The sequence below is a fragment of the Quercus robur genome, chromosome 8, assembly GCF_932294415.1.
Source record: "Quercus robur chromosome 8, dhQueRobu3.1, whole genome shotgun sequence".
Lineage (NCBI taxonomy): Eukaryota > Viridiplantae > Streptophyta > Magnoliopsida > Fagales > Fagaceae > Quercus > Quercus robur.
The window spans coordinates 23,167,126-23,181,254 of NC_065541.1; the positions used below are offsets into that span (position 1 = coordinate 23,167,126).

Below are 14,129 nucleotides of genomic sequence, written 5' to 3' on the forward strand. Positions count from 1 at the left end.
TGATCTGTAAAGAGGGTCAAAGAAGTTACCTAATTATATATAATGAAGAGAGCAAATAAGGCTTTCTACCTTCAATACTGGGGAAATGGCTAAGCTTGCCTTTGCTTGAGTTTATAAGTTCTTTTCTAAAATCTTAACTCAATAACTGAAAACCTTATAGATGAACGAGCACTCCTCTCCTATAAATCAATGTTTTACATATTAAAGAGAAATATTATGTCTGCAATATTTTTACAACAAAATTTAGGTGAAAAATTGTTATTAGTTGGTGGATAAAAAAATAATTTCAATGGTAGACCAGATTAGAACAAACAATAATTTGCCACCTAAAATTTTACTAAAACACTAACTTTTTTCTCTTATATATATATATAGAAAAATGCTAACTACTCACTTATTTACCACATGAAATTTCCACTTTTTTCTCATGGAATTTACTAACTTATTGTTTAATTAATTTCTTAAAAATTAGATTTTAATATCAAAATGTTCCAACAACTATCACGTCACATACAACTATTTGTATCTAAAAATGAAAAATTATCCTGTAAAATTTAGTCAATAGAAGTCCGATGCTAGCATTTTTAGTTTTTTATTCTATTGAGGTTGTAACCAAGTCATTCCACAATGAATCCACATGATGATTTACGTGACCTTAAAAATAAAACAGATTATTTTCTTCGATTGAATCTCCAATGGGAATTTCATGATACGTAATTAGAAAGAAATTCATTTTTTCACTTTAGATTTATCAACATATAAGGCTGCCGACCAAAAAAAAAGTCCATAAAACAAAATAGAACAAAAAAAAAAAAAAAAAAAAAAAAAAAAAAAAAAAAAAAAAAGAGGAATTGATAATCCATCCCCTGGTCTGGGCTTGTTAGAAATTAGTCTGCAAACTTTAAATGAAATCGTAGGAGTTGTATTTTAAGACTCATTTTTTTAGTTCATTTTAATCCAAATTTAAGAAAGTTAAAATACAGTAATTGAACAAAGTTTTTGTAACTACTATTAATTTGGATAAAATCTTAACAGTTTCATTTTAATATAAATTTTAAGCAACCATCAAATGTAACAATTGAAAAATTTTGTACTAATTGCGATGAGGTCCCCACCCCAATAAAAAGGGCTATTAACCTTAAGTCAAACCAAAAATCTTTAGAAATTTTTTTTTCCAATTTCAATGATAACTTGTTTCTAAAAAAAAAAAAAAAAAAAAAAAATCAATGATAACTTCAATAATAGGCATAACTATTCTTTAACATGTGCAATACTCTAGAAAGTTTGGCAAAAAAATATTCATATATGATACATAATTTATTAATGTCAATAAATAAATAAATAAGCAAATTGTTGCCAAAAATAAATAAGCAAATTAACATGGGCATTAATACTCTAGAAAGTTTGATTAAATAATATTCGTATATGATACATAATTTATTAATTTCAATAAGTAAATAAAAAAATCAAATTAAAGAAGTAGAAAAGAACATATCTTATTTAATTAGATTGAGTTGAGAGAATATCAAACTTAATTTAACCATAATACATTAAATGTTTGACTGCTTTATCTAAAAGAACAAGAAGTTTTAATTAGATTAAACTAATATACTTTAGCATTCTTTGCAACTCTAAAGATAAATAAATAAATAAAAACAGGCTAAAAAAAAACTTTTGGTCCTTAAAATTTGGAGTTCTTTTCATTTTGATCCTTTAAGTTTCAAAATTTTTATTTTAGTCATTCATGTTTGATTATGGTTTCATATTGAAAGAAAAAGTTAATACAAAATAGAATCAAATATAAAGGGTCAAAAAAAAAAATTCAAGTGTAAAGGGCCAAAATAAAGACAATTTCAAATTTTAAGGGCCAAAAGTATACTTTAATCTAATAAAAAAAACATAGTAGAAGAATAATTTTGGGAAAATGTGAGTTTTAAAAAATTTATGTGGCAATGTTAAAAAAAGTCAACAAAAAGTTAAATGACTTTCAATTTATATGATATAGATATAGATATAAATTAGGCTAAAATGCAAACTATTCCCCTAAAGTTTAAGAGTTTGAATTTTACACCTTGAAATTTTAAATTTTGAATTTTGCTCTTGGAAGTTCTATTTTATTTACATTAACAGTCCCTTCATCTATATTTTACATTAAGTATCTCATAAGTTTGCCAATCATATTTAGTTTGTCCAATAAAATGATGACACATGTCATAATTTGTTGTTATTAGACTGTACTTAAACAGTATTTTACTTCTTGCTATATGACTGCACCTAAACAATTCATTCATTTTTTTTTTAAACTAAGTATTTTTTTTTTTTTAAATTAGTTTGATTTGTAAATTATGAGAAAAGTACTAAAATATTTGACATTAAAAAAAAATGAAAATATTTCAAAAACTAATTCTAGTGATGTAGCGTCAACGTCTAATGCCAATATCCCAATTTTTTATAATTCTTAAACAAAATTTCATAAAACACTTTGATTATGAAAGATGATTTTCTAAAAAAACTCTTTAATTTTTGAAAGGGAGATTATTACTAAATTTAATACATAATCAATCATAGATATTTTTAGAATTTAAAAGAACATTGAGTTCCATTTTAATAGATGGTTTAGCTGGAATATAGTAAGAAAAATTATTTTGTGTCGTTTCTTCTATTGATATTTTGCTAATATGATATCTGATAGACACTACTTTGGATTCGCATGAAATTTCTTTTATTCATGTCCCCCTAAATTCAAATTCTAGTTCTTATCTGACTCTTGACATGGACTAGCCAAGGAAAGAAAAGGAAGTAAACTAAGGAGGGCGAATGGATCAAAGGCTTCACACTCAATTTTTGGATTTACATGCCGGAGTCTAGGCTTAGATTGGAGTTCAACTTCTTTAGAATTTTATTTTGAGAATGGTGGTTTTAGAAACGGACTCATTATTAGCTGTACAATATTGCCTAAGAATAAATTTGTTTCATTTCCCCCATAACTATTTTACTTGTTTATTATATTTATAGGCACTTGTTAGAGAGACCATGGAAAGTCTCAATGAAAAAATTGTACGTGCATAGATCTAGAATTATAGAAATTGTTGATTTTTGTTTTGAGAAATTGTTATTGGTTATTTTTCTTTTTAATTTTTTATGTACAAAATTATCTGATTTAAAATAAACTAATATTTTTGTTTGTGTGTAAGTATGATTATATTATCTTCTACCTTCTACTTGATATTTTTGTTTTATGTACTCAAACTATTATATAAAAATACAGAATATTTTAATGATAAATCATTACTTAATTAAAATAAAGAATAAAGTACACTTTTGGCCCTCTAAAATTTGGATTGATTTCATTTTGGCCATTCATGTTAGATTTCATTTTTATATTGGTCCTAATGTTTTTTTTTAGTAATTTGATCATGAAATTTCTTCATTCTACAACATTTTATAACTAGTATTTCATGAAAGAATTAAACATGAAGGACACTTGATAGTCACATTAATGGAAATAAACGGTATGGTGAATATAAAAATAGAATCAAACATGAATAGTTGAAATGTAATTCCCAAACTTTAAAGGCCAACAATGTACTTTGGTAAAAAAAAAAAAGGGGGGGGAAAAGTATTCTCTAAGTAACATAACCAAATGCAATTTCATTCTAACAAAATTATTTTTTAAAATGAATTTTGGCAGTATACTAAACTTTATTTCATAGCAAAATGTATTTTGTCAAAATCCATTTTACTAGAAATCATTCAAAAAACTAAACAAGAAAACGACTTGTTTGAGTAAACTAGTCAACGTTCAATCGATATCAATCAACAAACACTAATGCTTGATTGAAGAGAGAGAAGGAGATACGTTAATGCTAGGAGTGTTCTTTCTCAAATGAAATTTATTTGAGTCTTTTATTTTTTAGATAAGCACAGTGGGGAAGGAGGAGCTAGAGTGCAAACCACAAACATAAGACATTACAAAGAATGTCATTACCACTGAACTATCACTTTTTTTTAAATGACATAAGAGAACTTCACTCATATTAGTTGCACAAAGCATACGGTATAACAATCTCACTGCTAATCAAACTCCTATGGGTAATTGAACCCACCCACCAAAACCAATTACCAAGTAACCCAGGAGCTTCTCACACCTAATTGGCTAAGCAATTTATCCTCATGCCACTAAACTATCACCTGAACCCCATTTGTGAGTCTATTGAGTATGAAACATTTTGGAAAATATTTTCCGCTCTTTGAAAGCAAAAAACATATTTCACTCTATTGGGCTTTTGTCTATCGAAATAAATGTGGAGTAAGTCTCACATTTTCCGGCTGGTATAGCACCAAAGAACTACCGATAACATGAAAATGAAAAGTTAAGTCTATTGTCCGGGGAGAACAACACATTGTTTAAGGCTACTGAAAATGGCAGAGCAGCTTATATGACAATTATTGGTAGTAAAGGTATTTACAACAAAAATGGATATTTATCAACATTTTCTAAAACAAAATTAGAGCCACTGTTGTCCTCAACCATCCTGCAAGAATCTAACCACAATTTCCTAACCCGTGATGTATAATTTGAATGAAAGAAAGAAAAATCAAAAGATGACAATTTCTTTAGCGCCCCACTGCCCCCAACCCCCCCCCCCCCCCCTCCCCCTCTTCTCTCTCTTCTCTCTATTAAAAAAAAAGAACTAAAATGAATTGTTATCTCTACTACCAGCAATAACTTTACGATGACGCTTCTGACCAGATCTCCTCTCTCCTTTTCGCCTAATGCTCTTCTTCACTGGAGACCTTACAACTGGAATAGAACGAGGCAAAGGTGGTGGATGACGGATAACTGGACCAACTGGACGAGGCCTTGGTGGATGACGGATAACTGGACCAACTGGACGAGGCCTGGGGGGGGGACGAGGCCTGGGGGGGGGCTTTGTTACACCTTTGTGGTAATCCTGTATGTCAAATTTTCACACTAAGCATATACAAAAGAGAATCTAAATATTTTTTCTCCAGGAAAAGGAGAGGGGAGGGGGGGGGGGGGGGGGGTGTGGATCTATTTTTTATCTACATGTTTTTAACCAGTTTCAAATGCAGACACTAGAATGCAACTAGGAACATTCAACTTTCCAACATTTTCTGGGGAAGAGAAATTCCTCCTGTGGCAGCATTATGGAAAATGGACGTTAAAGATTTAAATGCTATAAACACCAAAAGAATGACAAATTAAATAAGATAGAAGTGGAAAAAACCTTCCCCATCCTAACAATTTTTTCTCCACACTCCCATAATATAGGACCAGCTGCACCTTAACTACCCAGTGAAAGGAAACTGGGGAAGAAAGCAGAGAAAACTACAATTCCTCTAGCAGGGAAAAAAACATAAAAATATGTATGTGCATCTGCCTGTGTCTGTGTCTGACCCAATGGCATGTTCTCATGCAAATTACACCACTTTAAGAAAAGTGGTACCAATCAATGTGTTAACAGTATGTCCTACTCTTTATCTTGAGTACAAACTTAGATCAAATAGCTTTCTATTGAGAAATAAATGCAAATTTCACTTAAGCCTAAATGCTCTTAAAAAAAAATTTCCTGCATTCATATGGCAATAAGTAAATGCTAACCTGTATCACAAAGTTACGTCTTTCACAATCCTCGAACATATTGATGCTCCAACTAACTTTTGACATTATTTTGTCTCTAACAGTGGAAAAGCTTAACTGATCCCTAGGAGTAAAACGATCAACTTCATTGAACCATAGACAGGTAAAAAGATTTGTGATGGGAATGTGCTCCTTTACAATGACGCAACCTTCAGGAACATCTGCAAAAACATGTACAATTGCAAGAATAAAATATGTACATGTATAAATATCTTCAAAGTTATTCATGCAAACATGAATGCATGAAACCTACCACTAGTAATCGGAAGCTTAGACTCATTATATGCTGTTAAATTCTCCTCCCTTCTATAAAAATCGATCTGGTAGTCAATGGAGGCATTGTCGAATTTCCCAGCATTTTTATTTGCTTCAGCCTCTACAAACACATCATAGCGTTTATAGTGTCTTGAGATGGCGATATTAGCATTTTCACGCCACAAGAACCTGGCAATATATTAAAAAATATTAAATGATTTCCTATGAGCTCAGATAATCATGTCCCTTCCTCCATTCATGAACATCAATGCCATTAGATTCTTCAAAAAATAAAGCAGGTGATCAAGAGGAAATCTACAATTACATTACTTGCATCGGTGAACAATATTGACAATATCTACAATTATCTATCTGAAATTAAGAAATAATAAATTTCTTTAATATCAAAATTAATAAAATTTTGAGAGAAATAAAGCTAGTGAATAGGTAAATATCCAATTACACTACTTGGGTCAAAGATCATTCTTGGAAACATATCAAATATGGTGAAACTCTCTAATGCCTGTTTTACCCTATAAATGTCTTAGCCATTAAGAAATCACCTACATAGAGGTTTCCACATATGAAGAGCATAAAAGGTAAACACAAACAGACGACGGGATGTACCTCTCAAGAATTTGATATGGATCCACAACAAGCTGGAGCTTTCCATCAATCCATATAGAGTACCGCACATTGGGGAAGATCCTATGCAATAGAAGCTTTGGAACCTGTCACAAGTACATACAGGATCAACATCTAATACACCTAAGGACTCAAAAGGTTTCTAATTTCTTCATCACAATTTTTCCCCATAATAGATTGCAGGGGTACCTAATATAAAAAATGAAATGCAGATTTTTTTTTTTTTTTTTTTGATAAGTAACAAAAAAGTTTATTAATAAAAACAAACTAAGTACACCAGGGGTGCACTCAGGGAGAATTACAAACAGCTCTCAAACTACAATGCTCAACCAAATCTAAAAGAGAAGAACAAGGACAAGGATGAAAAGCACACTTCAATCTAAGCAGATAATCTAATGAAATGCAATGCAAATAATCTAAGCGTGTATTCCATCACAGAAAAAGGAAGTTTAGAGGTAGAGCCCCTCATTTGCTCTCCACACCACCCCAAGGAAAAAAAGGGAGATTGAAGAAAAATATATGCAACCTTACCTGTGGGCTCACAGGATTCTTCGGTTATTTACTTTGCACTTTTTCCTCCTTTGAGCCAGCATTGACCCCATGGCATATTTTGTAAAGTTCAATTTTGTTATTAGTAAAACCTACAACTAATTTCACCTTTTTGCTTCTTTTCATGGATTTATAGTAGTAAAACAGGAATTTTTTATTATTATTTAATGGAAGAGAGCAAAAGATTTTACCTTCCTGAATATTTAATAGAAGCTTGGAAGTGAAACTGGGGAAGTGAATAATTTGAATTTAATTGAAATAGGTAAATTTAAGAGCTTGAGAAAACTGAAACCATTGTTTCTCACTTTTGAGAGAATTTGATGGGAAGTAAGGTTGGGGCTGACTTAACTAAATTCAAATAAAAAATTACTTTGTTTTGTCAAACGTTAAACATATTAAATCCTTACTTTTGGGAAATAAAATAAAATAAAAAAAGGTATTAACGACACAACAAAAGTTGGACCACCTTCAGGTGGAGAGTCATATCAAACAATATGGTTGGCATGCATGTGTATATACATGCCTAAAATCATGCACAAACACACAACCCAAAATCCTTCTATGGTGAAGTGTAAAAAAAAGTAAAAAATAAAACAAACAAACAATTTTTTTAAACGTTATTATACAACAAGTAGGATGATGATGATGATGATGAGAGACTGAAAAAGAAGAACTGTTGGTTTTTAACTGACCATGTCATCCCCCAAGATTTGCTACAATATAAAGGCCACCACAATATAACCCTTGCATATTGAAGTTTAATTGAACTAAAAACAGGTAAAAGCCCTAGTACACAAGAATACAAGTTCAAAAATTACAAAAATCAAGGAACTCCAAAAAAAAGAACAATTAACATCCAGAATAGTCCTAAGTCAATCAAACAACGATCCAAGAAACAGAGTTTCACTTGAAGCAATGAGGCTTCAATTCCTTCAAACATCCTAGAATTGCGCTTCCCCTAAATACAATACATCAAACATAATGGAATAGCATTCAACAAATCAGAGCTTTGATGACTCTTGAAGTCACCTCTCCAACAAGCTAAGAGATCTTATTGGCATGACCAAAGAGACAAAAAATAAGGAAAAGACCATAAACCGAAGTTCCCTAGATATGACACTACACATGCTGCCACTAAAAAAGGCCCAAATTGCCATGATGGTGTCCTACTATGCAGATTGTAGTTGATCCTCTGCTTTTACGAAGCAGTTTTTTTTTTTTTAAAGAGAATTTTACGAAGCAGTTGCCACTGTCATTGTACAAATTTTCACTTGACAAAGCGATACTTAAGATCAATGTTTAAAGTTCTATTATAACAGAGAGCTACTGAATAAGGATCATAGAACCCATGAACCCCCAGTTTCTTAAACAAATTTTGCACAAAAAGGTCATATACTCCATATAGCTTTTTTTTTTTTTTTTTTTTCCAAATAGATAATTTACACATGCATCCAATGAGTTTGGACCAGAAAGCTCACATATACTTCAGATCCTTATCTGAGAATTTTCATTGCCAAGGAATGATAACACCAAGCTCTTTTAATTGAATATTCAATCACAAAAGGACCACAATTAAAGTACACACTCCATAGCCCAAATTAGCTTCAGCACTTAATCTAAAAGCATCAATCTTATTTTGTCAAGATACAAATTTCATGTAGATCTATTGGCTAGGAGATCCTGCCAAGTGGGTTTTAAATGCAATGCGTAGGCCCAGGGGAAGAAAGGACAACACTAGACAAGGGAAAAAAGAATTTAACTGCTGTGCTGACAGAAAAAAATTTACATAAGCTTTCCATTCAAAATACTACCACAAGTCCTAAGTATAGTTTGAAAGCATTATAGTTGCTGTAAACTCAACTTCCCAGAACTTCCTCATTCCTCAGATATCATGATAAACCAAAAGTCCACTTTTAAAATAATATTCCTCAAATAGTAGTACTAGTAGTAGTAGTAGAAGTAGTAGTAAATGACTATCTATGAATATTTTTGTTTAGATGACTTAAGTCGTCTAAATAAGACAAGACTTTTAATAAATTATAATTTTTAAAATACACATGGATGCTCATTTGAGTTGCCACAAAGTGAGTTGAAGGAACTTCACGCCAATTGATCTGAAGGAAAATACTGTCATTCAGGTTAAACAACTTGATGACAAGGTTATGCCATCATCAACCATCAACTTAAAATGTAAACATGACGAGGCCCTAGCATTTGCTATCTGAACCTCTAGACTTAAGAAAAGTTAAACCCTCTTAGTATAAATTTTCCCTATGTGCCTTTGAAGATAATTCATAGAAGTAACTGTTCTATATTTGTACGATCTTAATATCTTATCATTCCTAAATAGAACTCTTAACCTCACCAATGACGAACCCAACCTGATCTATATTCAACTTCTCAATTCACCTGCAAATCTTGGCATATACGAACCCAACCTGATTTATATTTATTGCTTTCATCTGATAAAATTTTTCATTTTGCTTGTCTAGTAGATACTGTTCTCTCACGCTTCATACAAAAATCTTTACACTATATGAACGTCATCATTCGTCGACCAAGTCCAAATAGAAAATGGCCCATTTTTCTACAAGTTCTCCAAGAAATTCTTTTTCCTTAGCCTTTGAACTCAAATATATATATATATATATATACATAAACAGCTCCAAGTAACATTGATTTTTTTCTATAGAACCATTATAGAAATGGTTTCAGTGCTCACAACTCAACTTCCAAGTTTTTCCACTGAAACTCCCTTGGCCTTGCCAAGATACAGATTCTGGGCCTAATGTCTTCTCGACTTCCTTCCACTATATATTGTACATAGAATCATATCTGACCACGTAAATTCCTAGCTACTTCAATTTTAATCCGTTAGCAAATTCAAATTTCCGGCACTTCATCAGCAAATAATTTCAAGGACTTTTTTTTTGGTATAGATCTTGATTAGGTATTTGAAGGCCCCAATAATACAAATTATCAACTAATGTATTGTTAAAAGCATAATTATTATGGCAAAAGCAAATTAAATTATGAAAAAATTTACTAGAAGTAATAGATGAAATTTAGAGCAAATTGTTACGTTATACACATATCATCTTCACATTCACCAAGATAAATTTATTTTATGAAGTATCCAATCAAAAACTTGTCATGGAGAGAGAGAGAGAGAATGAGAAGAATAATATGATGATTTCCATTCTGAAATTAAAAAAAAAAAAATTATGACCATGCTTTCTTTTTCCCTACAATTTTCATGACTATGCTTTGTAATAACTATTTCAAGACATCACCATCTGATGCTTGAAAGAACTCATCAAAGACATTTGCCTCTATGCATTTTTGTATCTGATAGAGATTGGAAAATACCAATACTAATACAAAATAAAGAATCACTTTGGTCAGTATCAATATTTTCAGATTTATGCATAAAGGCAAAACAAAGATATAATGATTACTAAATTAGCATATGCTTGCGCATTGGTATAACAGGTTAGGAAGATGTATAACAAAAGTTAACCAGAAAATAAACACGTAAACATGCATTTTCTACTTTACCCTTGAATATAAAAGAATTAATTCATATGCAATCTTTTTCTTTTATATATGTATCATGTCATGCAATCTCCCTCTCTCCAAATGCAGTTAGAACATAATATCCTCCATACACAAAAAAGGAAAATCAAAGGATAATCTAAAACTTAATTGAACGCTCAAAGTTACCGATTTCAAAAGGGGGGGTGGGGGGGGGGGGGGGGGGGGGGAAACATGATTGATATGAGCTAAAATTTGATATAGGATCAAAAACAAGAAGCAAATCTACTGGTTTAAAAAAAAAAAAAAAAAAACAACAACAACAACAAACAAACAAACAAACAAAAACAAAACCAAAATAAAAATAAAAATAAAAACCAAACAAACAACAACATACTGACCTTTCCATTACGTCTTGGATCACTGTATGGAATATTACGAACAACAATGATTCTCCAAAATCCAAACTTCTTACTGCTGTCCAAGTCACTAGAATTCTTCATAACAGCTTCTGTCTTTTCATCAATAAACATATAAAAAGGAATATTTTTCCTTGCTGCTTCACTAATGTTCCTGGGCTGTTGGATATTGTCATAGTTTCCTAGCAAAGGTGCAATCATGAGGACAAGCAAATTATATGTATAAAATTAAGAAAGTCTTTATAGAATGTCTTATGCTCAGTAGTACCAAAAATGGCTGATGCAACAATAACCTCATGGAACTGCTCCAGCTCCATAAGATCAGCTTCATCAATATCAAATCCACTCTGGTCACCAGGTTTGCTTCCTTTTACAAATCTGATTAAAACAATATGCACCAGCAGAAAAGGAAGAAAATCAGATGCATTTAGCTGAAAGAATAAAAACAAAAACATTAATATTCTTTACAAGCTATTGTGGACAATGAAGATCATACATAACCAAATGCAACAATAAGAACCAAACTTAAACCTACCCACAGTGCACTGTCATTGACTCTTTTATATCAAAAGATTCATTCCTCTGCTTCATAGAAGGATATCCACCAAAGTCAGAGCCTCCATGAGTCTCAGTTTTAATAGGATTTTCATCATGAACATATGTCAAATTCCGAAGCACTGGTGATTTTGATGGAGAGCTCGGCATGCTAGCTATAGCGTCCTCAACAGGAAGGTAACATACTTCACATGCTGAAAAGAAAATGAGAAAGAACACAATCAACAACACTTTACCAGAACAAATTAGATGGGGACAGTAGTTGATACATTCATGTTAAGATATTAAAGACTTATTTAATATTAGAAAGTGTGTGGTTACAAAAAAGTATGTTGCTCATAATATTTAGAAGAAACCCTCAAACTTACGGCGTGGTCCGATCTTTTTACTACTAGGAGGCGGGGGAGGAGGACGTGTAAAATTTTCACATTGATGGCCCAATTGAGGGGTAGACCTTATAACATCTCTAAGTGTTGCAATAGTAGCAGGAGGAGGAATTGACAGGGATCTGCTTTGATCATTTCCTCCCGAAGAGTTCTGTCCAGAAGAATTTTTATCCCCAAGGCTATTTTCTACTTCCAGTGAATTTGAAAATACAGGAAAATCTGACCGATAAGGCGTCATGCTTCCAATATGTAAAGAGATATTTGATTCTGGAGCATCATCATTCAAAAAGTAAACCATAAGGACACAGGATTTCAACCTCAAACAATTCAGAAGAAGACCAGCTAAAAAGAAAAACAAAGGAAATAAGTAGCACAATGAAAAACCTAAATAGAAAGTTAACTGGATCATGAAACTCATAGCAATGGCAAGTGTGCCTCAAAATAACCTAGATTCAGCTTCACAATAAAAAGTGTAAAGAGGTCAACTCTATTGAGTCATCTCTTGATTGAAATTGTAAAATAATAATAAAAAGGACTATTTTGAACTCAACAAACCATGGTAAACAATAACTAATAGGTTCCCAATCATAAATAGCAGTGACAATAATTCCAATTCTACATCATAACAACTCACAATCAAGGGGGAAAAAAAAAGGAATGGGGATAGAAGCAGACCTTTATTAACCGTAAAGGAACCAAATACAAAAACCAAAAGAGCAAGGACAACCAAGAGGAGCATTGCAACCCTCCTTCGACCAACATATCGACAAATTAAGGGAAGAAGCCTTTCCTTCTCCCTTGAACTAGAAAGAAGCATCTTTGAAGGCTTTCGCACAAGTACCGGTGATGCCTGAGTAGCCTGCAAGAAACCATTCTGAAACTGTTGTTGCAGAGAACCATAACTCGAAGTACGTAAACCCAATGACCCTCCAGTCATTGTACCTTCACATCCACAAGTTTTGGTCTCATCTCCTTTCTATTTTATAAACCCCTCTCATTCACAAATCCTGAAATTGTCTTCCAAAGTTAACTACCAAAATGCTAAGACCAAGTCCAACTTCAGTACCAATCCCACCACCAAATAGTCTACCAAATCACTGAACAAATCTCCAAATGTATGACCTCACATTCACAAACCCACAATTCTTTACATTCAAAAACACCAATTCCCGAACTTTAATCCTAATGCACAAAGTTACTACAATATGAATCCTAAAAAATCTGACCCACTTCACAGTTTCCACTAAACTTCCAAATATAACAATCTCAAACACCAATGTGATCCAATTCTAAAGAATAAAATATTTACAAGAATAAAAAAATTCCAACTTGGATCAAATTGGAACCTGCAAATCCCATATAAGAATCAGAATCCAAAACTTCTTTCGAAATTCAAATCTATCTCCAAAATCCAAATCCTAACAGATCAATGCCTACCCAAAAACTTTTTTTCCTTCAAAAAAAAAAAAACCAAGAACCCAATAATGAGAAACAGAGATTCAGAGAAAAAAGAAAAGACTTACCTCTATGCCAATGCGCCTCAAATTCCAAAACCCAAATCAAAATCCTAAACTTTAAGTGTTTATATGAACTGGGTTTTTCTATTGTGATCGAACTCAAGAGTTTCTGTTCCGAAAAATTCTTAGAGAAACTCTTTGTTACGTCGGATTGGCTTTCGCGGTTCTCTCTCTATGCCCCTCTCTCTCTCTCTCACAATGTGAAAAGTTTTTATAATATCTTATCTCTTTTTTCAAAAACAAAATAAACTTTGAATTTTGATTTTTGAAAACTTTAAGAAACGTAAAATCATAGAACTCTGAATACAAAACAATTCGGCTGTCTGTACTGATATGCAATTTAATATTGGTATTTTTTAACAAAAAGTTAGAAATAAAAAACTGATATTTATAATCAATAAAAGTTTTTTAATTAAAGATTTCGTAATTACTACTAATTAGTTTTTTTTTTTTTTTGGTAACAATTACTTACTAAAAATTTGAAACTAATTCTTTTTTTATTTTGAAGAATCAAATTGTTTGTAAAAAAAAAAAAAAAAAGTTTAACAGGTTGGCTAAGAGTCATGATAGCACGTCACAATTGTATGATATCATTTTTTTTTTT

The 14,129-nt window shown here is 31.7% G+C and overlaps 1 protein-coding gene across 2 annotated transcripts; it reads right to left on the minus strand.

The window, feature by feature from the left end:
* Nucleotides 1-4,403: 4,403 nt before the first annotated feature.
* Nucleotides 4,404-13,820, minus strand: LOC126695022 (probable hexosyltransferase MUCI70). Of its 2 annotated transcripts, none has more exons than XM_050391621.1 (10): nt 13,532-13,820; nt 12,684-12,867; nt 11,991-12,275; nt 11,603-11,816; nt 11,336-11,445; nt 11,050-11,249; nt 6,548-6,651; nt 5,919-6,109; nt 5,627-5,826; nt 4,404-4,955 (listed from the first exon to the last, which is right to left on the minus strand). In XM_050391621.1, exons 2-10 carry the CDS (start codon nt 12,823-12,825, stop codon nt 4,695-4,697), a joined length of 1,707 nt encoding a protein of 568 aa, XP_050247578.1. In that variant the 5' UTR covers nt 12,826-12,867; nt 13,532-13,820; the 3' UTR covers nt 4,404-4,694. The 2 variants fall into 2 exon arrangements, with proteins under 2 accessions (XP_050247578.1, XP_050247577.1); XM_050391620.1 differs by having other exon boundaries at nt 12,684-13,354.
* Between the last annotated feature and the right edge of the window lie 309 nt (nt 13,821-14,129).

Excerpts from the sequence above, each read along its gene's own strand:
- LOC126695022 (XM_050391620.1), bottom strand. The coding sequence starts at position 12,945 with ATGACTGGAGGGTCATTGGGTTTACGTACTTCGAGTTATGGTTCTCTG. Across the intron at positions 11,250-11,335 it reads TGTTGCATCAGCCATTTTTG|GAAACTATGACAATATCCAA; the intron begins GTACTACTGAGC and ends CACCTTTGCTAG. Across the intron at positions 6,652-11,049 it reads ATCCAAGACGTAATGGAAAG|GTTCCAAAGCTTCTATTGCA; the intron begins GTCAGTATGTTG and ends TACTTGTGACAG.